Consider the following 25,619-nt stretch of genomic DNA (forward strand, 5'->3'; position numbering starts at 1 on the left):
AAACTGCCCTAATATCTAGGAGCAAAATCCAGGCTATAAACCAATTTGCTCTTCTTGTTCTAACTTATAGTTTTGGGGTGACTGGCCCCAAAAAGTACTGGATCACTTGGATAGGAAAAGAATAGTGCTTCACACTCATCAAATAATATATAAAAATAAATGCATACCAAGATTATGTATTTCTCTTTCTGAAGGGGGTATGAGCCTACTCAAAATTGATTGCATGTACATATCTGCAATTGTAGGACTGCATACATATATTCTGACCTCATCAGATCCAAACATAGTGAAAGTTTTGAACCACGAAGAGAACAAATCTAAGATGACTTCACTAAATAAGTTGTTTTAACTGAATTTTATGTCACATATTTGTGTGCTTTTAACATGAGTTTCACTTACATTAATTAAAAGTGAAGCAATTAATTACTAAGTTATACGACCATATATTTTTAAATGTTAATGAGAGTGTCATGTGGTTTGGTATAAAAGATGTTTTAATAATGGTTTGTGTTACACCTGATGAAGCATTTAGTGAAAGCGCTTGTGTATCATTAAAGCAGGCTGCATTAGAAAGAAGCTGGAGTTTTGTCTTTGCTGCCTTGTTCTTTGAATTTATTCTATTAGTTTTTATACTTACTGCATAATATTGAGAAACATGATCCTGAGGCACAAGATCAAGAGCTTTGTATCTTACACTATGAAGCACTCACACATGTCGATATATGTGCAACATTACGTCCCACTGGGATATCTGATATGTGGCAAAGGATCAGCTTTGTATCTTACACTGTGAAGCTCTCACACATGTCGATATGTGTGCACCATTATGTCCCCCTGGGATATCTGAAATGTGGCAAAGGATCAGCTTTGAGTCTGACTTCCTGTACAGCAGATCTAGAATGGCAGCAGGAGGCACAAAGCCTGCAGCGTTGTGCCTCTTCCTCCTACAACTATTACAATTCCCAAGATACTATATACAGGTCTGAATAACATTCAAGGGGTCATGCACACAGATATGGTACAGGTAAGAGTAACCAGTAACTTCAAAAAACTAAGCACATCAACAACATAGCACAAAAATTATTTTACATTAGTACACATTTCTGGAAAATGTGAAAGGTTTCTGTTGAAAATGCTTTTTAAGGAGATAGTGACAGAATGTTAGTGAATGCAATACGATACTTCCCTAATTCATGTTTTCTAACACTTCATATCAGTGGCTAAGCCATGCCTATAACTAATGAAAGAAAGAGTCAAAAATGTGATGGCAGTTCAGTTACTTTTCCCAGTGAGTTTAAAATCCCATTATTTCTGACTTAGTGCACCAATCTGGTCACATATTCAACATGAACTGACCATATGTAGAATGACATAGGCCTTTATCCACATTTTCAACCTGTATGCACATGCCCTAAACAAGCACTTATGAATCCCAATTTCAAAAAGCATTTTTGTGATTTGTTGAATCTTAGATGATATTGTTACACTGTACAGGTAAACAATAAGAAGTAAAATGCATGTATTCAAGATCTGGTTGAAGGAGAGAAAGAAACTAAAAAAGACCTCTTGTGAACTATGAGAATGCATCACAACAACTGCATCACATGCATCTTAAACTATCAATTTTATTTAAAAAAATATAAAAAAAAAGTTCACAATACAGAACTGTGGGTAAACAACCTTAGGACACTACAGTCAAAAGAGCAGACTACATGCAAAAAACCCAAAAAACACAATAGGCAGTTGTAAACTCACACTGACATACTCTGCTGCTTAATGAGTTAAATGATCATTTAGTATTACCTTCCAAAACACTTATTTCTCTGTAGCCATAACGCAATGCAACAGATACCAGCTCTTTGGATCAATTTTAGGCCATATGAAAACAGCTGAAACTTATGGAAGAAAAAAAGCTACAAGAAAACAATATTCTATAAACAGGTTTTTGAAGACTTTGTAAATCTGAAAATGAGTTGTTAGTTGCAACTATAAGCTCCATCTTCAAATATAAAAAGAACACAGTAGAGTCGATAGTATCTGTCTACAACAAACCGTTTGTTCTATAAGTAGATGTCTATTATATAGGTTCATTTCCAAAAGTCGAAGCTCATCCTCATATCTGGGAATCTATATGCTACGGAGTACTCAGGATAAAAGGTGGAACAGGCCAGCTGCCATAACCCTGCTACAAAATTACAATTTTTTTTTAAATTTTATATTAAGAAGGCAGGAAGAAAGCAGTTTATTTTATTAGCGCTTGAGAAAAAGGTATTACATTACTGGATTTATAGCGTTGCTAATACTCACTTTGCTAAGTACTCTACCTCTGCTATTTTCTCAGTACTCATACCATCGTGTTAAGTACTCAACCTCTGCCATTTACTCAGTACTCATACTGCTGCACTACATACTCAACCTCTGCTGTTTGCTAACAGGAACAATACACTTTAATGCCAAATCAAACATATATGGACTGCAGGCTTGCCCATCAGCTGCAAAGATGAAGGAAACCAGCTTTTGCTAATAAAAGGCAGAAAACCAAAATCATCCCTAAGGTGAAACTGCAGTTTCAGAACTAGGTATCTGCTGCTACTGACAGTAACCAACTAAAACAGGGATTAAAGTGCCATATCCAACTTTCTCAAGTATTACAAGTTTCTCTGGCAGATGCACATTGCTTTATTATCTCTTGACTTATTTCTCCTGCTTTTTCAGTTTATAAACATGGAATGTTTTGTTTTTAAACACTCTGGAGAAGAAAGAAGTGTAAGGCGGTTCATCTTTTCTTATAGCATCACAAAAGCGAGGATGAGCAGATGGTACCAAATCAGGGTCATCAAGTCCAGGACCATCCATAACCTGTAACAGGAAAACAGATACATCACTGAAAGCATAAGATGAATGGAATAAAGCAACTAGAAAGTTCCATACGTTGAAGTGGTGCAATGCAACCTCATATTTCTATACATACTGTACCATATTTACTGAAAAGTATATCTGTGTTGGAAACTGCAGGAATTTGGCTCAAACTAATTTATAACACATTATAATTTAGCTACTTCAAAAAGAGCCCTGTTTAGATTTTAAAATGTGTGTCATTTCTTGATTAGACGTCTTATTTTTTTTTTTTACTTTCACTGGCAGACTATAATTAAGATACTTCAGGAAGTCAATAATCACTTACTCATTAATTTCCTTCTAGAGTGAAGGCTGAGTTTTAGATCACAAAACCTTTACAATGAATAGTTGATTTTTTTCAGTTATGACATGCATGTTAACATGCCCTCAACAGTGCAGTTATGGAACTAAAGATGCTTGAGATTTCTAAAGAGACATAACAGGAGAGAAGAAGCAACAAACTGCAATAGTCAGACAGACAAACTCGGTTTCCATTTTCTCGAATATTTACATAATATAACACAACGTAACCCAAAAATACACACATGGTTCCTAAAACTGTACTCAAAACAAAAACAAATATATCCCGAAATACCTCCTTCTGCAGTCCATATAGGGTTACTTGTAATTGATAGCATATAGAAGTATGTCTGCAATGTTTTTTTCTTTTTATTAGTTATTTTGCTCCCAGTACTACTCTGACTGTCTGAGTATCTTTCTTTAGTCCACATTGCTCTTGTTTCGGCTTGCAAATCCTGCTATTGAATGACTCTGTCTTTCAGTATGTAAAACTGTATAATCACTGGGTATAACAATTTCAGTGATTGACACTACTGTTAACTTTTTTCTTGGACTACTACATCTGGTTTTCATGCATTTATTTTCTTAACTGTTGGTATTGAGTTATTTCATGTGATCCAGACTTTGTCAATGTCAATAACGCTTTGTGGTTCATGCTTTCAGCTCTTCTCAGTTAGTGTTTCCCAATCCCCGATGCAGCAATACTGCCACATTACTGGGCCTTTAAGTACTCAGACCCTCAACCATGAGTGTACTGCAACCTACAATCAGATGTGCAACTGTTGCCAGTTCTGTTTTACAGAACCTGTATTTGGCTGTTTCTCCCACTTTTTATATTGACTTTTTGTAGACTTTGCAAACCAATGTGCATGTAACTTACTACCTTGGACCACCATTATTGGCCTTTCATATATTGGTTCAGATTTAACTCTCCTTAAGAATTCATGTTAAATCTTGGTCAAAATGTAATTGTTCTAAGAGTTCTCCATGCTTGGCACTATACTTGTGGACTTTCCAACTTTCTTTCCTTCTCTTCTCGTTCTTTTGTTTATATTCTTTCTTTCAATTTTGTCACTTTCAGTTGCTGTCTGATTCTCATTTACCTGTGTTTGATTTTCATCCCCCCCCCCTTCGACCTACACATATAGTCAATTTTGAGGAGGCCCAAGCCTCCTTTAGACCAAGGGATATATAATTTTGGTATGCACTGTTTATTATATACCATTTGATAAGCATGACACATTCTTGTTCAAAAGATTCAGTTTAGCTTTGTACAAGTCAATAACACTAAAGCTGTAAGTTAGAAGAAAAACAAACTGATTTATCGCTTGGACTTGATTCCTAGATATCAAGGTAGTTTTAAAAACGAGCTTTAGTCTTTTGCAGTATTCCTTAAATAAGCTTTGTTCTCACTTATTCAATTTTTACTGCAGACCTTTTATGTACTCCAAAATATTTACACATTCCCTCCTGTTCATGTTCCTTTCTATCACATTTCTATAGCAGAGGTAACAAATAATCACCAGAGAATACCTCCATTTCAAGGTTTATCCCTAGGACAATAACTTGCCTTTTATCATGGCTCACTGTTGCATAGTCACTGCAATATAACTGGGCATTGGAGGGTGTATCTTATAAATCTGTAAGCATTCCATAATCCATGAATTGTCATTTTTTGGTAATCTATCCATGGCATACTTAGTTTCTCTTTTACAATCAATAGATTATTTTTTTGTTCCATACGACTTTTCTTTTACATTTTTTGTTCTATTGTCATAACTGAGTGTTTTTTTTTCAGATAGCTATAAACTACATCAGCTCCAGTATATATTTTACATACTGTTGAGAGGCAGAACGTCATGGATTGCAAGTTTACTCTTGACTAGAAATATGTTTTTTCTTGTTTTTAATCAAGCTGGTGTCTGTTTGAAATGTGCCCATAAGTAATTTTTACTCGGTGCTAAATCCTTGTGTAAAGATATTAACATCTTTAGCCAGAAGTTAGGTATTGCATCTAGATATAGGGTTTTCTACTTAGGAGTTTTTCTTAATTATGTCTCATTTTCTCTGGCTATTACTTACTCCTATTTCATATCCTGTACAATAGAGCTTCTTACTGTTTCATTTAAGTTGTCCATCCGTTTGGCATCTTTGTTAAGCACAAGAGGGTCTTCATAAATGTTACTTCAAAATGTACACATTTCTTCTTCCTTTTTTGATGGTGTTTGTTTGGTTCTTGCTTTGTTTCCCAGTTCTCTTTTTCATTCTTTTTGGGGTCATCAATAAACTGCTTGTTTTAAGCTTTTCCTTTGCATTACTTTACATATGTTCTAAGTTTTTTGGGAAACAGAATATGGTAAATCCTGGTCTGTTTTAATACTGCCTGTTGCTTTTATGACATCCATCTTTCTACAGTTATTTGGTGATGTGTTCCCTTTTCTGTACTTCACCTTATATTATTCTTTTATTTTTAGCACATTCAGTTGCTGCCTGATTTGTATCTACTTCTGGTTTGATTTCCATATCTGCTTGAGGCCGATATGCTTCTGCCAGACTAAGCAGAGAAGTCATCTTAGACTTATTCTCCTCATGTTTCAAAACTTCTCTACATTTTGGTCTTGTGAGGTCAGCAAATATGTGTGCAGTCCAACTACTGCAGATCTATACATGTAATCAATTTCAAGGAGGCCCATACCTCCTTTGGAATGGGGAATATATAATCTTGGTATGCACTGATTTTTATAAATCATTTGATGAGCATGAAGCATCCTTCTTGCTTTCCTATCTAATCTATCCAACACCTTTTGGGGCCAGTCAGTCACTCAAAAACTTTAAGTTAGGACAGGAAGAGCAAACTGGTTTATAGCTTGATTTTTTTACTAGATGTCAGTGCTATTTTCAGAATTAATTTAACTCTTCTAAAATATCCCTTACTAGGTTTTATTTGCATATGCTAACGTTTTACTGCTGATCCCTCATCAGTTCCCAAATATTTATATACTCCCTCTTGCTCAAGTTGTTTTATATCACATTTTTCTCCCAAACTGACGTTTTCTTGGTGCTGCAGCTTTCCTGCTTTAAAGGTTGCTTTTCCACATTTATCAATAGCAAATGATATTCTTATACATCTGAAAAAGTTTTGACTACTTGTAGTTGTGCTTTTCAGTTTCTCATCTGATGAGCTATACAATTTTAAATCACTGACAAAGAGAAGATGAGAAGTCTTTACACTTTGTTGTTTTTAGGGAGCCATACTATAGTCATGGCCTAATCTGTTAAGTAGACAGCTTAATGGGTTAAGGGCAAGACAGAATAGCAGCGGTGACAGGGAATCACACTGGAATATCCCTCTTTGAATTTTTATACCTGGAATAATAATTTGTCCTTTTTCATGGCTTAATTGCAAAGTGGTTTGCCACTTTTTTGTGGTCACTGTAATGTAATCAATCAGTGTAGGGTATATCTTATACATTTTTACGCACTCTTTTATCCATGAATGTGGGATACAGCAGAGAGTCGATTATCTGAACTAACTGGGACCTAGAGTAGTTTAGATAATCAAACTGTTTGGATAATTAAACACATACCTGAACCGGATAAAAAACTTCTAAAATCTCTTTTTTTTTTCTGCATGCAGGAACACACTTTTCAACCATTCAGTGATTCCAGTGGAAAATAAAGACTATTTTTCACACACGACCTGGCTAGAAGCTCAAAAACATTCTCAAGCGAACATGTATAATGTTTACATATTCAGATTTTATGATTTTTCCTACCTGAAACCGTTGGAAGGCTGGTTCTGATAATTTACGTTTTGGATGACTGGCATTCGGATAATCGAGACTCTAATGTACTGTCAAATGCTTTTTTTGTAGTCAATCCATGCCATACTTAAATTCTTCCTCTTTTTACAGTTCTCCACTATGACTTTATTTAACAACATATGATCCTTTGCTCCATATGACTTTCTTTTACTGCCCTTTTGTTCTATTGCCATAATCGAGTTTTCTTCTAAATGACTATAAACTCTGTTGGCATCAGTTCCGGTGTATAGTTTATACGTCGTCGAAAGGCAAGTTACTGATCTATAATTTTTATGGCAGCTTGCAGGTTCACTCTTAAGTAGGAGCATTGTTTTTCCTGTTGTTAACCAGGTTGACGTCTGTTCGAGGTGCGCATATAAATAGTTCTTACACATGGCTAAATCTTCCTGCAAAGATGTTAACACTTTTAACCAAAAGTTAGGTACTGCATCTGGGTCTGGCGTTTTTCTAATTAGAGGCTTTTCTTAACTTTGTTTCAATCTGTCTGGATGTTACTTCATCCCATTTCATTTCCTGTTCCTTTAAACTTCTTTCTTTTACTTCTTCTATCCATTTAGAATTTTTGTTATGTTCTTCATAAATACCTCTCCAAAATGTATCCCTTTTTTTTGGCAGTCTTTCAATTCCTTTTACCTTGTTTCCCAATTCTCTATAAAACTTTTTTGGTTCTTCAGTAAATTGCTTATTTTGTACCTTTCCTTTATATTTTCCTGTGTCTCTTCTAAGTTTTTTCTGCCTGTGCTGATATTTTTAGTTTATTATTTGTGATAGTGCATGATAAATCCTGATCTGTTAAAATACTGTGCATTGATTTTTATCTCGTCTATCTTTGAGCATTTTTGTTGATCTATTCCCTATTATATACTCTTCTAACAGTGGCACTTCTTGTCTTAATTGCTTTATAGTTTTCTCTATTCGATACTTCCAAGATGATATTCGATTTGTGCCCTTCCTTTTCCTTACTACCCTGTGTTCTTGTGGTAAAATTTAATCTGTTATTAATTTAACACAGTAATGTATCCGGTGTACTTTTGTTATATTGCATAGATCTCTATGGACAGTCCTAATTACTGTGTTCATTTGTTTTATCAAACGTCTAACTTTTTGGGTTTTATTGACCTTCTGCAGTATTTCTTTCATTGATTTTAATAGGTCTATCTACCTCTATCAAATCAAGCAATTCTTCTCTTAGATCATTTTCTTCTAAACTAATGCACATTTTATGTTCTCCATTTCCTGCAGGCATTCTATAGAAAGTTCTATAGCATCTTCCTGCGGCACATTCTCTTCGATTTCATCCTTTGTCGTCTGTTGCTCTGTCATATAGGAACTCACTGGCATCTCACTCCTCAACATTGACTGTGTCAGAGTTGCCAAAGTTTGCTGTTCCTTCCCTTGCTGTCCAGCTTCAAAGGAAAGTTTATACTGGTTTCCGGTGAAAGGCTCCAAAATATCTTCATACAGCATGTGACCTGCTGCTTTCCATTCCACTGGTTTCTCCTTAATTTGGACGTCCATTGCTCTATCGTGCTGTGGTGTTTTCTGAGTTAGATTTTCTACACTGAATCCTTCACTTCACAGGTACTCCATGACCTCAGTTTCTACTTTTTTAACTTCTCCATTACTCATCTTTGCCTCTTTGCCTTCTTATTTTTTGAACTGTAAAGTTTTCCATGTCCAAATTCCTTTGCCTGCATTTCCTCTTCAAATATCTTCGGTGCTGCTCTTTTTGTACTGATTAGTTTTGCTTTCTCCTTTGCATAAATATTACACCATATTAAATCTCTTTTTCTTTCCCATGTCCATATTTCTTCTTCAGATGTCTCCTGATCTTCCTGTTTCTTCTTACTCTGGGGACTTGTTCCATCAAGCTGTGATGCAACCTGTGTTAGACCTTCTACACCAAATCCTTCACTTTGCAGGCATTCCATAACTTCAACTTCTATTTTTTTTTAACTTCTACTTTACTAATCTTCTTTTCTATATTCCCTCTGATATTTTTTTACTGTGAAATTTTCCACATCTGGATGCCATTGCCTATATTTCTCTTTGAATATCTTTGGGGCTGCCTTTTTCGTATTGATTAATTTGGCCTTCAACTTTGCAAATCTCTCTTTCTTTCCCATGTCCATATTTCTTTTTTATACTTTTCAAAAATCTTTAGGTTTTGTTGTTTATATTTTCGCACTTCCTTGGATGCTTCTTTTTCCAAACAGATCAAAGTTTCTTGGTCTATTTAATGTTTTTTCACAAATCTGTTGTATTAATGAATACAAATTTTTATTTGAAGCTTCTGACAATTTCTCTTATGGAAGTATTTTTCTTTTCTCTAATGTCTCTCAATCTTTTTGTATATCTTGTGTCTGGAAATTCTGGGCTTTTTGCATAATAGTAACAATACATAATTTCTTTCTTATCCTGAATAGTCCACTCTATCATCTTTATGGCTCTTCTTTGGCCTCTCAGTTTTTATGTTTTTTGTGGACTGCTACTTCCTTCCACAACGGGGGGGGGGTGCATCCTCCTCTTGGTTCTGGCAGAGCCCCACTGTAGGAATGTTTCCATGTCTTTTCTCTTCCTGTCCTTTTCTCCTGTCATTTTTTCCAGTTCTGGCACCAGTCCACCTACCAGGATTGAGCACTTTTTTTTATCCTGGGTACTGTGCACCCAGCAATGTTTTTAAAATTTTGACCTACTTCTGTCCATGATATATGCTATATAAAATACAGTCTGTACATTAGTGTAGTCTTAGTGACATTTTGTAAAAAAAATCCCTCTGCATAAATGAGTTGGTTAGAAGGTAGGAAAAAAGAAGTTATGTACTTACCATAACGTTCCATCTGAGTAGGTAACTTCATTTGTCAGCAACTTGTGGGTATCGGATCCAAATCGGATCCGAGCCGGCAGCTTTATTCAGCTAAGATCCGAGCTCCAAGCTCCTCCCCCTTACCCATAACCCCCTGCCATCCTTCTCTGTCCTCAGATCGAGTTTGCTTAGCATTATAGAATATTACAATCAAGGATCAACTAAACATCCTAACCTGATGTCATCTATTATAGAGAACACAAAGGTCCTAAAAAGGGACGAACTACAGGTTAGGGGGACGGAGGGGGGGGGGTTGGTTGCTGACAAATGAAGTTACCTACTCAGATGGAACATTATGGTAAGTACATAACTTCTTTATCTGAAGTAGTTAACTTCATTTGTTCATCAACCTGTGGGACAGAGTCCCCAGCTACCTAAAAACTTGGGAGGTCCTCATGGAAGAATATTCTGGAGCACTGCAAAGCCAAAGGACGCCCTCCCTCTGGAAATTATATCCAGCTTGTAATGGGTAATAAAGGTATGGGATGAAGCCCAAGTGGCTGCTGAACAAATGTCATCCAAAGACACCCTTGATCAAAAGGCAGCAGAAGTGGAAATCGATCGAGTAGAATGAGCGTGAACTCCAACAGGTTCTGGCCGACCAGAACTCTTATATGCAAGAAGTATACATTGTGAAATCCATCTGGACAATGTAACTTTTGATACAGGTTTACCCAGAAAGGGTTTAGCAAAGGATACAAAGAGTTGTTCAGATTTCCTATGATCAGCCGTCCTGTGTAAATAGAACCTCAATTGTCTGTGCACGTCCAAAGAGTGTAATTTGTATTCACCTTTGTTTTGATAATTTGGGAAAAACACCGGTAAATTGATAGATTGATTAATATTGGACTCAGAGGCAACTTTAGGTAAGAAGGAGGGATTGGTCCTGAGGGGAAACTCTTATCTTTATGGAAGACCAGATATGGAGGTTTGGCACAGAGGGCTTGAAGCTCTGAAACCCTTCTAGCCGAAGTGACGGCAATGAGAAAGGCAGTCTTCCAAGCTAAGTATTTAAGATCCACCGAAGCTGCAGGTTCAAAGGGGGGACCAGTAAGAGCCTGAAGAACAAGGGTTAAATCCCACGGAGGAACTGCATCCTTCACAGGAGGCCTTAACAGGAAAGTACCTTTTACAAAAGTTTTGCAGATCTTGGAAGAAGCTAATGAACCGAGATCACCGTGGCTTGGGGTGGAGTCATAGAAAAAGGGCGCCCTTCCCAGAGATCCGAGGATTGGATCCACCAGAGTAGGGACCTCCTGCAAACCTTGCTGAGGGGAATAACCGTACTTAGCGGATGCTGCAGAATGGACCATTGGATCTGTAAGGTCCATTGCAGGACCCTCATGTTCAGACGAGCTAGTGGTGACAGATTGATTGCAGCCGCCATGAAACCTAGCGCCCTCAGGATCAATTCCGCTGGGGGAGCCAGGGACTGTAGGAGGGCCATCACGTGGAATGTCAAAGTTCGAATCCTGTCCGGAGTTAGGAAGGCCCTCAACAGGTTTGCATCTAACCTGGCCCCTATGAAATCTAAGGTCTGAGTTGGTTGAAAAGAGGATTTCTTGAGACTGATTGAAATTCCCAGATGAGAGGCCAAGTGAAGGAAGTAATTCCTGGCTGAACAGAGTAGATGCCTGGTGGGAGTGGTCAGGAGCTAGTCGTCTAGATACGGAAAGACCTGTATTCCTTGAAGCCTCAGGTGGGCCGATACAACTGCCATCACTTTGGTGAACACCCTGGGGGCTGTAGTGAGACCAAAGGGAAGGACCCTGAACTGATAGTGGCTTGCTCCCAGCCGGAAGCGGAGAAACCTTCTGGATTGTCTGTCCATCATAGGTTCATAGGTTCATAGATTGGTACTAAGCTAACTGCCCTTGTGAGCCATTTTAAGCCTAGCCAATTATCCTTTGTGAGACTCAAATCCTGCACCTTGTGTTTGTAAGGCAAACACCTTAACCATTAGGCCACCCTCCCAACCCAAAATATGCATCTTCAATCTGTTAAGCTCTTGACAGTGGTGAGAATCAAACCCTGCATCTAGTGCTTCAAAGGCATACACCTTAACCACTATACCACAGACCTTTCAGGTAGTAAAATGTGGTAGTATGCATCCTTGAGGTCTATAGAGCACATCCAGTCGTTCTCCTGTAGAAGTGGGAGAATGGATTGAATGGTGACTATCCGGAACTTTTCTTTGGCAACTGACAGGTTCAGAAAGGACAGGTCTATGATTGGTCTTAAGTCCCCCGTCTTTCTTGGCACCAAAAAGAACCTGGAGTAGAAGCCTGATCCGGACTGGTCTTGGGGGATGGGCTGGATTGCTCTTCTTTCTAGCAGCTGCTTTATTTCTGCGGCTGCTGCCTCCCTTGGATTGCGTGGGACATCGGGGAGGCTCTGGGGTCTGAGAGGGAGGTTCAGAAAAGGGATACTGTAACCTCTGGATATGATTCGAAGCACCCAGCAATCTACTGTAATGGACTCCCAAGCTGCTAGGTGCCTCGAGAAGCACCCCCCCGACTGCCTCCAGAGTGGAGCAGTCGGGTAACCCCTCAGGGTTGCTGCACGGGCCGATCCGAAAAAGGTGCTCTCGACCCGAAATGCTTCGGTTCCCCTCTGCCTCTGGGCCGGTGTCCACCCTGTCCTCCTCTGCCTCTGAAGGACGAGGGGTCCTGAGTGAAATGGGACTGTTGAGATTTCCGGAACCACATCTTCTTTTGTCCCCTTTGGTTCCTGGAGAAGGACCTCTGGGGAGCCAAGAAGCGGATCCCGATGGCAGACTTCTTCCCGTCTTTCTCGCTCTGGACCAGCGTGTCGCGGACGGTCTTGCCAAACAGCAAAGAACTGTCAAAAGGGGCATTTGCGAAGGACGCCTTGAAGGGTTCCACAAAGTCGCAGAGGCGGAGCCAAGCATGTCGCCGTTAGACAATGCCCGCTCCGCTAGCTCTAGCGGCTCCTTCCGTGGCATGGGAAAGAAGTCGCATAGAAGTGTTCAAAATGGACTTAAGAGTGGCCATTCGGGCTGAGAATATTTTCTTATCCTCGGCCGACATGGACTCTGGGGGCGACCCTGCGTATTCTTTGATGAGATCCCGCTGGAGTCGTATGACATGTGTCATGTAGTTCAGCGACCTTACCGAGAAGGTGGCTGAAGCAAACATCCGCTTCCCTATGCGGTCCATCGTCCGAGACTCCTTGTCGGGAGGATGGACCGAGGAACTCTCCTGGGCCAGTTCCTTCTTGGTGGCAGCCGCCACCAACATGGCATCTACTGGGGCACCCTTGCTCCAAACCATCCTATCTGTGGGTGGACTGAGAATTTTGTCTGGCCTCTTTGGTATGGGCTCCAAAGTGTCCGGTTCCTTCCATGCCCTGGTAGTGATCAGATCTACCAGGGGATTGGCGGGAGGGGACACCCAAGAGGTAGATGGGCCTGCATCAAACACCTCCAGAAACACAGACTCATAATACGAAGCATTTCCATAATGTCTCCGAAGGAGATGTCCTCGGGGGGTGACCTTGGGGAGCCTTCCCCTTCCTCTAAGTCTGTGTCCTCTGTCAGGGACTCGGGTGAGTCCAAGTGCCTCCTCTTGCTCTTACGCTTGTGAGGAACCTCCTCGGGGGGGCTGTCCGAGGATGCCTCACCAACCACATCCTGTTCCTCTAAGGGAACCATCTGGGACGTAGGTGCAGGCTGTCCCTGGGGCCGGGTGATGGAAGGTAAACCCGTCTGAGAGGGAGTGATGGGTGGAACCGCAGCAGGAGCCTGGGGCCTTGAGTCCCTCGACAAGACCCTCTCCACAACATCGAACGCCGAAGGAGAACTGCTCTCTCTAAGCTCCGAGAGCAGCCCCTTCGGATCCGAGGTGCGGACCGGAGCCGGCACCGATGCAATCGGATCCGAAGGGCCAGTATGCTCTGACTGAGACGGAGCCGAAGACACACTGACACCTCCGGATCCAAAGCTCAGCTCATGGCTCCGAGAGCTGGGATCTGAAAAGGGACCCGACAAGCTCGAAGGTGCGGTCGGAGCCGAAGAAGGATGTACTATCGGCGCTGAACCTCTCCCGGTTTCGATGCTGCCTGGATCCGATGGCTCCGAGCCCAGGAAGTGGGTCACAGAAGGAGCAATCGGGGTGAAAAAGGGGGTCAAGCTCCCTCCTGGAGGGGGGGTACAGGATCACTCCCATCTGCAGTTGGGCCTGGAGAAACCTCCGCATCATCCGGTCCATATCTGCATCTGACAAACTTTGTGTTGATCTAGACGAGGCCACTGAGGCAGGCCTGGAGTGATGCCTCGAAGACCTCGAAGGCGACCGGGTCTCCTCCTCCTCCGGCCCCGGTGAAAAATGGGGTGAATGGAGCTGGGAAGGAGAAGGCCCGGAGGCCCTAGGAGAGACTAGCTGCTTCGCTGTTGGAGCCGAAGAAGACTTCGATCCGCCGCTTGTGGTGCATGTCCTTTCTTCTCTCCCTCCTAGATTCCCTCTCCTCCTGGGCCTCAGTGGGAGGGTGAGTCCCGGCCAGGGAAGCAGTGATAGAAGGTGGGACCGGTGCGATAGTCGCCGGTGCAACTGAGGGAGAAGAGGAAGAAGCTGAGTCCGGGGGCAGAAGTCCCGTCAGAATCAACTTCGACCTCCTATCCCTCAAAGCCCTGGGGTTGAAGGCTGCACAAATTGTGCAGCCCGAAGAAAGATTGTCAACCCCAAGGCAAATAACACACCGAGTGTGGCCATCTGCTGGTGATAGCTTATGGCCACACTCGGTGCATTTAGAAAAGAAGGCTTTAGAGGCCTCGGCCATAGTAGAAAAAAGGCCCAACCCAAACACACCTTCACACACACGGGAAGGGGGAAGACTAGACTAACTAAAAAAATATATAAATTTTACCAACCACACTAGCTAAATTAACTACAAAAGGGCACAACACTCACTCGTTTAACAATTAAACTGAAAACTAGGGAAAAAAAGAGGTAATTTTCTTCAAAAACTCACGAAACCCTATGCCTGGAACTCATTCTAGGTGCTTGAATAAGCCGTGGCAAATGAGATCTGAGGACAGAGAAGGATGGCAGAGGGTTATGGGTAAGGGGGAGGAGCTTGGAACTTGGATCTTAGCTGAATAAAGCTGCCGGCTTGGATCCGATTCGGATCCGATACCCACAGGTTGATGAACAAATGAAGTTAACTACTTCAGATAACATGTTTCAGGTTATTACTTTAAGTTAACAGATGGACATTTCTAGCTCTCACTGTTTCTGCACTACATTAAAATGGTATATCTACTATGACGTATGATATTCTTGGAGCAGAAAGACGGGTTCTAAATACCAGACTTTCAAGAGAGTCAGCAGAACCACCAGAAATTTTCAGAGATTAATCAACACACACAAAAAAGATCACTAATAGTCTGGCTTAGATGGCATGATTTTCCATGGTTTCATAGATTTCTAGCAAGTACTAGGCTAGCTGCTCTTAGAGACTATTTTAACCCCAAGTTTCCCTTTTTGTGCTCAAATTACCCTATCCCATTTGATAATAGATTGCCCTTACCCATCCCATGGTCAATAATTATATATTACCCCTAACAGGAATAACGGAGATCATACCATAATTTGAGGGGACCCATGCATGGAATAAAGCATTTAGGAGCTGCCTTTTTCCCACTCATATATCTAAGTTGTGCTTGAAAATCAACAGGGATGAACTTTCTTTTATGTGGATGGGGAGTCTGTCCCACTGCATAAGTATCCTCTGTGAAATATACCTGTCCCTCCAAACTGTTCTGTTGATGTTGCAGATGAGGTTAAGATTTGTAGACTGAGCATTTTTTTGATTTGCTAATGTGCCAAATACAGGTCACCTCTCCACAGTCTGTAGGAAATGGAGTACAGTGACAAGGCTTTGTCCATGTAGGACATGTTGTTTAAGCATTGTATACTTTTAGTAAGGTATCTGTGACCAATCCTGATATTTCATGTCTCTGGACAGATACATGCCAAAGGGGGCATGATATTCAATGACTAGCCAAATGAGGGCTGAGTAAAGGGAAGCAATGACATTCCTAGATCTAGACATAATAGCTTCATTTATAAGCTGCACAACAAAGAAGGACTTTTCTTAAAAAATAGACACGTGTTGCCAAAAGTTAAGTGACTGTCCACACAAGTTCCCAAATCCCAAACAACTGGGTCAACACTTAGGGCAGTATTACAATGTGGTAGTTCTCTGGTGTCGATGACTTCCCAAAGGATACAATAATTATTTTTTTTTTGGCATTTAGTTTCAGACCATGATTTTGACACTAGTTATTTATTTGAGACAAACCGTCCAGCAGGATGGTGATGGCTAAGTCATTTGGGGATTAAATGACTGCTCCTAGCTCCTAGTTTCAGTCCTCTTTAATGCAAGTATCTATTAAACAACTTTAGCATGACCAAATAAGTATTTATCCATTTAATAAGAAAGCATGAGAGTTTTCATTAACCATTAGAAGCAGTTATCAAAATGAAAATGCTATAATGGACTGATGCAGCCATAACAGAAGCAAAAGTAACTAGACCTGATCAAAACACAACAGAACGGAAGCTTATGCTGGCTCTTAATAAAACCAGATTGATGTTTTTCAGGGCACCATCAAAACTTAAAACTTCACTTAAACTTGCAGTGGCACTTAACTACAACAAGCAAGTCAATGAAAGCACATTCTTATTTAAATATCCATCCTTAACTCTTGATACCTCAGCTGACATCATCAAAAAACAACCCTATATGGCTTTTAGAAGAACTCCTGCTTCTCTACTATTGCAAACAGTGCTCTGAGATAAATGGGAAATTGGGCTATGCTCTCCATTAGAAAATAACCAGCAGTATTTACCATTTCATTCTCATCTCTCTCAAAAGAATGCAAAATGGCTGCTAATACAACAAAGAGCAGGCTTCCTCCTACCTATACTCTTACACAAACATCTTTAACACTTCACCTATACTCAGCATGACACTGACAATAGAAAGTACTCCACATCAACCATGCTGCAGTGCAAACAATGCAACCATATGCCAAAGGTCTACAATGGTTAAACCTACATCAACCATGCATTCCCCTTTGAAGGCAGCATTACAGAATTACTACTGAGCCTGAAAAGAAAGTATAGTTGCGTAAAATCTTACCATAACAGTAATGCCCTTTTCTTCACCGTTGGAGTATTCTAAATCATAAGGATCTACTTGCCAAGGATAGCCCAATTTGCCCAATTGTTACTGAAATTTGGGAAGAAAATTAAAATGAAATTGGTTCAGATTAGACTCAGAGGCCATCCTGGGCATGAAAGAAGGCTTGGACCACACAGAAACTATGTCTCTGTGAAAAGTAAAGTAAGATAGAACACAAGACAAAACTTGAAGCTCTGAAATTCCTCTGGCTTAAATTACAACAACTAAGAAATGCATTTTCCAAGACAGAAACTTTTAAGTCTATGGTAGCATCTGGTATGAAACAAGGCTTTGTCAAAGTTTGGAGAAGAAGGGAGAAATCCTATGGAGGAAAGGAATCCCTCACTGGAAGTCTGAGCAGAAAGGTACCTTAAAGTCTTTGAACAATTTTTTTGGGGGTATTGGTATGTGACCTTGACCAACATGGAAATTAGAGATGGCTGCCAGTTGGACTTTATAGCTAGACCCAGACAGAACAAGACCAGCTATAAATCTAATATTGGATCCACAGGGCAGAGAAGGGATCTAACCCTTTAGAACTGTCGCAAATGGAAAACCTTCTGCATTTACTACCATAAACCTTTCTGGAGAGTTTTTTTAACAGGAGGAAATGATATGCAAATCTCTGCTTGAAAGCTTGGGATCTCTGGCCATCATTGGAAATGCAGAAACCAATCAGTCAACTTGAAGGAGTTCGGATTTGGGTGAGGTTGGCCCAAAGGATGATATATCACATCTGGAAATGGCTCCAGAATCCAAGGATGGTGCAACAGGTGAGGCCACAGAAAGGGGAACACTTCCTGTCTGGGCCAGAAGGATCACAGTCACTCTGCAACCATCTGCTTTTGGCAGCAACTTGATTATCGCGGAGTATGAGGTTAAAAGTACAGAACACGTGGAGCCTTGCACGCAGAACAGCATATATCTTGTTGACTGGTCTTTGGGAGAGATCAGGGCAAAGAAGCGACTGCTGCACTGGATGTTGAAAGGGGTCATAAACAGACTGCAGTATGCCTAGCCCCAGTGGGCTTAAAATCTGAGCAGCCACTAATGGACTGAGGGAACACTTGTGGGGCATCAAAATGTAGAAGGGTAAACATAGAGGAAACTTAGGGGCCATGCATGTAGAAGAGCTTCCCTCAGTGTCCATCTCTTGGAAAGGATCAGGGCAAAGAAGCTGCTACACTGGGTAATGAAAAGAGTCTCAAAAAGACTGCAGCATGGCTGGACCAGTGGCTGAAAATCTGAGCTGCCACTGATGAGAGTGAGGGACCACTTGTGGTTCATCAAACTGCTAATATTGATGCTGTCCACCAGAATGTTGGATATCCTCAGCATATGCAATGCTATCAGAGAACTTCACCCATTCTATCCCCTCAACACAGGGGATAGAATCAGGTTCCCTCCTTGCTTGTTTAGTAATGCACCAAATCACTGCCACGTTGTCGGTCTGGAAACTGATAAGACCCTTGGGGAGGCAGTCTTGAAAGGTCTGCAGTGCTAGAGGGACTGCTCTCATCTCCAGCACATTGATGTGAAGATGGGTCTCTGATTGGGACCAGGTATCTACGACCATCTTCTCCTCAAAATGCCCCCCCCCCCCCAAGGAAAGAAGCACCTTTGGTCACTGTGGCCTTAGGCTGGGGGGAGAGAATGAAAGGAAGATATACCAAAACCAGATCTGAAGTTGGCAGCCAAGAGATGTGACAGTGACAAATGTTAGTGAGATTAACAGGAAAGATCATGGGCTCACTGAACTGATAAGGTGCACAGAAGAACCCTCATAAAGAACATGGCTATAGGGACAAGAGAGATCGCAGTGGCCATCAGGCCAAGAAGATGAAAGCAAAGAGGGCCAGTGGCCTGTGAAGTAGCAAAATTTGAATGGATTGAAGTTGTAGGGATGATCATCCCAAGGGAGGTAACCTGTTGATCATAGCAGACTACTAGGCTATTGACACACAGGTCATTTTAAGCCTAGCCATTTCAACCCAATGTAATACTGTAGAGGTACTAATCAAAACCCAAGATTGCATTTAGTGACTGCCCATGTCCAGGATGATTGTGGGCACTATTCCCTGGTAAGAATTTACAGTGCCCCATCCACTCATCCAGGTTCTTTTTGAAAAGTGTCATAGAAGTGCTCTGTTTCATATGAATTGGTAGCCTGTTCGAAAGAAGTGGCAGTCACTGGGAGATAAATCTGTTCCTCCAGCTTATCCTACTTAAGTCACAGGCCATACTTAAGTCCCTGAAACAGGTAGCCCTAGACCCATTTGATGAACGGATATGCAGCAAGTTAATTAGGTTTGCATCTTGGGTTGCTCTGTATGCCAGGCATAAGTCTCCTCTAAGAAGTCTATATGATATGGAGTACAGCGATAGGGACTTTAGTTGGTCCATGTAAGGCACATGCACGAAGCCATTAATGTTCTTTGTTAGAAACCTCTGAGATTTCTCTAATTGCTGTAGATGCTTAGTACTGTACATACCAAATGGGGCGTTATACTCAAATATGGGCCAGATAAGTGCCGAATCTAGGGAGGTTATAACTTCTTTTGCTCTCAAGGCGATGCCTTTACTAATCAAGTGAACTACATGGAAAGCTTTCCTTACAATGGTAGACAGGTGATGGTCGAAGTTAGGGTCACGGTCAACCTGTGCTCCTAGCTCCCTTACCACTTCTTGGACACTTAGGGCATTATTATTGATTTGATAGTGTGAAGAAACATTGTTTGTGCAAAAGGGAATGATGATGCATTTCTTTGCATTCAGTTTGAGACTGTGATTAATAAACCAGCTGTTGTGTGTGAGACCATCCTGGGGTATACTGATATAATTTGGGGATTCAATGATTGCACCTAGTTGGCAGTCGTCTGCAAACTTGGTCAGCCACAACTCTTTAGTTTTAACCTGAACTTCTGAGAAATATATACCAAACCATAGGGGGCACAGCACTGACGCCTGTGGCACCCTGATGGTAAGAGGTCTGCTGGTTGATGTGGAGTCACCCATTTTGATAATGTGTATCCAGATTGTGAGCCAGATGGCAACCCATCTTACAATGAAGGGGTTTACTTTCAGTTTGCTAAGTTTATCACTAATGCCTGAACATTAGATTGTATCGAAAGCCTTTGCCAAGTCAAGGTATGCTGTGTGCACGGATCTGCCCTCATCAATGGCCTTGGTAACAATTTCAAAGAAATCTACCAGATTTAACAAGCAGGATCTGCCCTTCACGAAACTGAACTGGGTAGGATCCAGGGTTTGGAGGTCAGCTATGTCTTTATTTACGATGTCCACAATGATATATTCCATGACCTTACAGATGAGGCTGGTCCAGGTCTGTTGCTAGGCCACTTTGTGGAGGGGAATAACTGCAGCTGTTTTCCATTTTGCAGGAACAAAGCCTGTGGTTAGGCTACGACTGAAAAGGTTACTTAGTGGTGATGCTAGTTCATGTTTTAGCTTGTTTAGAAGACAGCCTGGGACGTCATCTGGTCCCATAGAGGCTGTGTTTTTTGCCTTGGACAGGGCTTTGAGGACCTGCTTTTCAAATATGTAAGGTAGGTGGGGGGGTGGGGGTGGGGTTTAAGTTAGGAAGGGATAATGAAGTGAAATTTTCACCAAACCTATCCATTAGCAGGTTCGCTATCTCTGTGGGGGTCAGTGTGTGTGATACTGTTTATCACCAGCTCTGCACATGCTTGGGTCCTACCCTTTAGGTTATGTACGTAGCTGTAAAAGACCTTATGGTTATATCCTTGGCAGTAATTGCTAGGGTTCTCTCAAATGAGCTCATGGAGGATTGACAAGTTGTCTTATTTGCCTGTTAAGGCTGAGGAGGGTGGTTTTCTATTGTTCTGTCCAAGTCTTTGTTTTCTTGGACAGCAACGTTTTGCATTTATTGTAGTTTGTTGATGCTGGAAGTCCACCATGGCAGCCTGATTTTACTTGGCACTCTGGCTCTGATTTGATCTGGTACAGCTGAGCAAAGAAGCGACTGCTGCACTGGATGTTGAAAGGGGTCATAAACAGACTGCAGTATGCCTAGCCCCAGTGGGCTTAAAATCTGAGTATGCAAGTGATTGTACAGGGCTTTAGTGTACGCTTCAGTGTAGTTACCACTTTCAGCTTGGGGTGGAGCTTGGAATGCATTTATATCTTCACCTAGGAGGATATAGTTTGTCTTGGTGAAGTTTTTTAGTCTGATATCATCCTTTGTGAGTTCTGGCATTAGTGTCAGTTCAAAGGTGACTGACCGTCAGTTTTAACTAATGAGGGTCCAAGCAGTGCACCTGTTTGACATGTTGGTGAGGACAAGATCTAGAATGTTTGTTCCTCTTGTCGGACTATGGACAATTTACTCCAGGGCATTTGAATTCACAAAGTCAAGGAACTTTTGTGATAGCGAGTCTGGGCTAGAGTATGTTTTCTAGTTGATGGTGGGACAATTGAAATCCCCCATAACCAGCATGTTCGGTAAAATTTGGATTGTCGTCAGTTTGGTTATATAGGCTTTGCGGGTGTTGTGACCCATGCAGGGGGATTTACAACTAGCTAGGACTTGAATGGGGGTCTTACCCACTGTAACCTGGAGTAACTCCATGGAATTGTCCAATCTAGATATGAGGTGAATTTATCTCTAATACAGATTGAAACAACATCTCCTTTGGTTTTCATATGTTCATTCCTTGGTCTAAAGGTATGGATGCATTGTAACCTTGCAAGGTCGGGGTACTCTCTGAGGACTTAAACCAGGTTTCTGTGACTGCACAGACAACTACATCAAGTGTTTCCATGGTGTGCAGTTTTTGGTTTAAGATCCTAGCATTCAGCAGCATGATTCTTCTGCTGTTCTGATTGGTTAATTTCATGTCTATGGGGAAGGCAAGAGGCTTTACCAGCATCCGAAAGCCTAGGGGTGCCAGGTGCAAACCGTCTCTGGCAAAGTAGCGAGGTTTGTTGACCATGACATCCAGGCAGGCAGGAAATGGATCCCCTTGGAATGACACCAAAAACTAAGCCAATTATTGAAATCAATCATTTTTTGCTGATACTGTGGCATCATTCTAGGTGAGGGCATTATGCTGTTCAATGCTACGGACATACCTGCCTGGGACACTTACTCTGACAGCTCGACCATGTCTCTCTTGATATAGTCCAATGAGGGATGCTTCGGATCATTCACAACAACATAAACTGACAGAGTCATAATGGTACTTGTTGCTGAAAGAAATGAGTGCATGTGTGATTTGGAGAATCCTGGCAATGGACTTGCAGCTGACGGTGACTTTCTCCTTGTCCAACATCTGTATGTCTCACTATTGAGTCTCCAATGACAAAGAGACTTGGTTTTTGAGTATTACGCCTTACGGGCTTGGTGGGTGAGACACTGGTGTTGCTGTGTGTCATGAGTGCTGTGGAGACTTTCTCCTTGTCCAACATCTGTATGTCTCAATATTGAGTCTCCAATGACAGAGACTTGGTTTTTGAGTATTACGCCTTACGGGCTTGGTGGGTGAGACACTGGTGTTGCTGTGTGTCATGAGTGCTGTGGAGACTGTGTTAGCTGTAGCAGACTTGCGTTTTGGAGGTCTCTGGTGTTTCGGTAAGTTTTTTTGAGAGAAATTCAGCGTATGTGGATTTATGTGTTTGATGTGTATTACGTGTATGAGTAATGGTATGTGTAAGAGTAGTGGTACTATGTGAATATATAGTGGTGGGGGAGCTGAGAACCTTCTCTGTTGTTACTGTTTTGAGTGAGAGAGAGACAGCATGGATTCTAGATTCTTGGTGTAAATACATCTCTCACACTCTGTGGTAGACTGTGTTATTAGAAGAGGGCTGTCTGTGTACATGAGGCAATTGCTACACTGCTTCAAGAGACCCAAGTCAAGAAGGTTGGCAGAAGAAACAAGGGTAGTCCAACTGCCCAGGTTGCAGACTGTTGTCACAAGGGGGGGCTTTTCAGAAATGATCATGGAGGAGCTCTGCGAATGGATATTTTTGCCTTGGTTTTAAGGGGAAATTTACTGAATTTAACTGTCTGGCTTTGGCACACAATTGCACAGTAGTGTGCGGTGCTGCATGACGAGCAAACAAGCAGGAACTTGCTCAGATGCAGGGTGCCTAAATACCAGAAACTAAACACTGAAAAAAAAACTCTTAACAAAATTCAAAAGGACCATTGAGGATACTTATTCCAAGCCCTAGACTGACCTCCCTTTACTAGTCAGGTGCCAATAAAACAATTCTCTCACAAAAGTGCAGATAAGGCCCCTTCCAATCCAAGATGGCCTGGAAAACGTGCTCAGAGCAAACAAACCAATACAAACAGTTCTAAAAGAATCAGGCTTGGATCTGGTCTATGCTACAGCGGGTTCCTATTAGATGACCGAAGATGCATTCTATCGAATCCGTCTTGGTCGAACTTAAAACAACGAAAATGCAAAATAGCGAAGCAGCTTTTAAGCAAATTCTTTCTCAGGGAAAGAATTTGCTTGGTTGCTTCTGTTACTTTGCCGCTTTCGACAATGTAGTGCGATCTCGGAGTTGGTATATTTAAGTAGGGGGAGGTGTGGGGGGGGGGTGAAGCCCCACCCCCCAACTTTATGTATTATTTCACTTTTTTTTTTCTTTTTCTTTTTGGAACAGCGATTTTTTTCCCTTGGAAATAAATTGCTGTTCTGAGCTTTCGGGATTGTAAGCTTTCTCTTACATGGGGTCAATTATTCATCGTTCACTTTTTTAAGCATTCAATGATATAATATAGTCCCACTACAGTTACTAGCTAAGCTAGTTTCAGCAGGAAACACTACAGAATATTTAACACAGCAGAAAAATAGCAGTGAGACACTGAGAAAAACGTTTAAAGCAGCAGAAAATCAGCCAGGAGGATCTAAATAATGATTTAAACAGTTAATAGATCAGTTAATTAAGTACTGTTTGGTGGGAAAAAACACAGCAGGCAGAACAGACAGCTTTAAACAGTGAAAAATACCAGTAAATACTTAAACAGTGGAAACATCAAAAATGTTTGCTAAACTGTGAAAACAACAATAAAGTTCACTTTTACAAGCATAGTGTAGCATGCAATTGCAGTACAATAGTGTAGTTTAGTACACAGTAAATAAATACAGTATACAAGTAGGTGGCAGGCAATAAAGTACAGAAAATAGTACAAATATACAAAAAAAAGTCAATTTGATCTGACTGGTGGTGTCCAGATGGAATCCAATAAATTGTGGAGCTTGAAAATGTTTCAGATTGGACTCTAACAACTTACTGTGATGACCAAGGACTGGCATAGCTGAAGCAAAAAGTCTCTCATCTGAATCAATGATGTCCTTGAAGTCACTGCAAAAAGCCTGCTAACCAGGTATGGAAACACCCAGAATCTCTGCAGCCTAAGCCAGGTTTCTACTATTACCATGCACTTGGCGAAAACCTAGGGAGCTGTGGTAAAACCAAATGGCAGTGCTCATAATTGGTAATAACTGGCTCCCAGCCTGAAAAGCAGGAACATCCTTGAATGTCTCTATCTTCATGCAACATTAGGCATCTTCAGGGTCCACTGAACACATCCAATCATCCATCCTTAGCAGAGGTAGAATGGACTGTACTATCACCATCTGAAATTTGGTGCGTTTTACAAACAGGTTTAATTTGTTTAGGTCCAAACTGGGAATGAGGCCCTTGTTTTTCTTTGGCACCACAAAGAATCTTGAATAGACTCTGGATCCTATGTGGGTTGGTGGGATCTCTCTTGGATGACTCACTTCATAAGCAGCTTTCAAATATGTCCTGCTGTTTCCCTTTCATGATGGGGTGGTACTTCCAGAAGGGATTTTTGTCTCAGTTTTGAAGTAAACTGAAAGGAACTAGTGTAGCCTCTAGAAACAACTGTCAACACTCAGACATCTGACATGATGGCCTTCCAAGTTTGTGGGTGGAGAGCCAGGTGCCCCCTGATTATGTCAAGAGCACAGCCATCGGCAAATTTCCAGAAATGCTGGAAAGGATTGCCAGAGAAGGGTCCTCTGAAGCCTTAATTGTAGAACTGTAGGACACCCTTGTCCTTGAGCAGCAGAGACTAAAATCACCCCGCTTTGACTCAAAGAAATGGCATCAGGAGAGTCCTGGGAAAACTTTTGTGATTTGCAGAAGAACATTCTTTCCCACCCCATTTTTCTTTTTTTTTTTTGGAAAAGGTCCTCTGTGGAGTGGAAAAGCGAACTCCCACGACAGACAACAGCTCACCATTCTCTTCAATCTTGGATGGGCTCTCCTTAGCCTTTGGCCCAAACAAGGGGCACTAATGAAATGAGCGTTAAGAAAGGATGCCTTGAAACATTCTTCAAAATTACATAAAAGCATCAAGGCATGACGAACTGCAATGCTAGTGCCTGCCACACATGCTGTACCACCCATTGCATTAGAAAAGAGATTTAGGGAAATGTTGGTTATCGATAACCCTGTAGTCAACTGAGTCTCCAAAGTCTTACGATACTCAAGAGAAGACG

General features: G+C 41.3%; 1 protein-coding gene across 3 annotated transcripts in view; it reads right to left on the reverse strand.

Annotated features, from left to right (window-relative positions):
* Window positions 1-1,605: 1,605 nt before the first annotated feature.
* The window catches only part of DPY19L3 (dpy-19 like C-mannosyltransferase 3), a 1,004,768-nt gene continuing 980,754 nt past the window's right edge, over window positions 1,606-25,619 (reverse strand). For 2 of the 3 annotated variants that reach the window (XM_044081679.1, XM_044081680.1), the window contains exon 19: window positions 1,606-2,859. In XM_044081679.1, the coding sequence (XP_043937614.1) occupies window positions 2,695-2,859 (165 nt within the window). In that variant the 3' untranslated portion in view covers window positions 1,606-2,694. The remainder of the gene's footprint in view (window positions 2,860-25,619) is intronic. The other variant, XR_006366062.1, reaches the window with a different exon arrangement.

The sequence above is a fragment of the Protopterus annectens genome, chromosome 8.part1 (genome assembly GCF_019279795.1).
Source record: "Protopterus annectens isolate FY-2018-M chromosome 8.part1, PAN1.0, whole genome shotgun sequence".
NCBI lineage: Eukaryota > Metazoa > Chordata > Ceratodontiformes > Protopteridae > Protopterus > Protopterus annectens.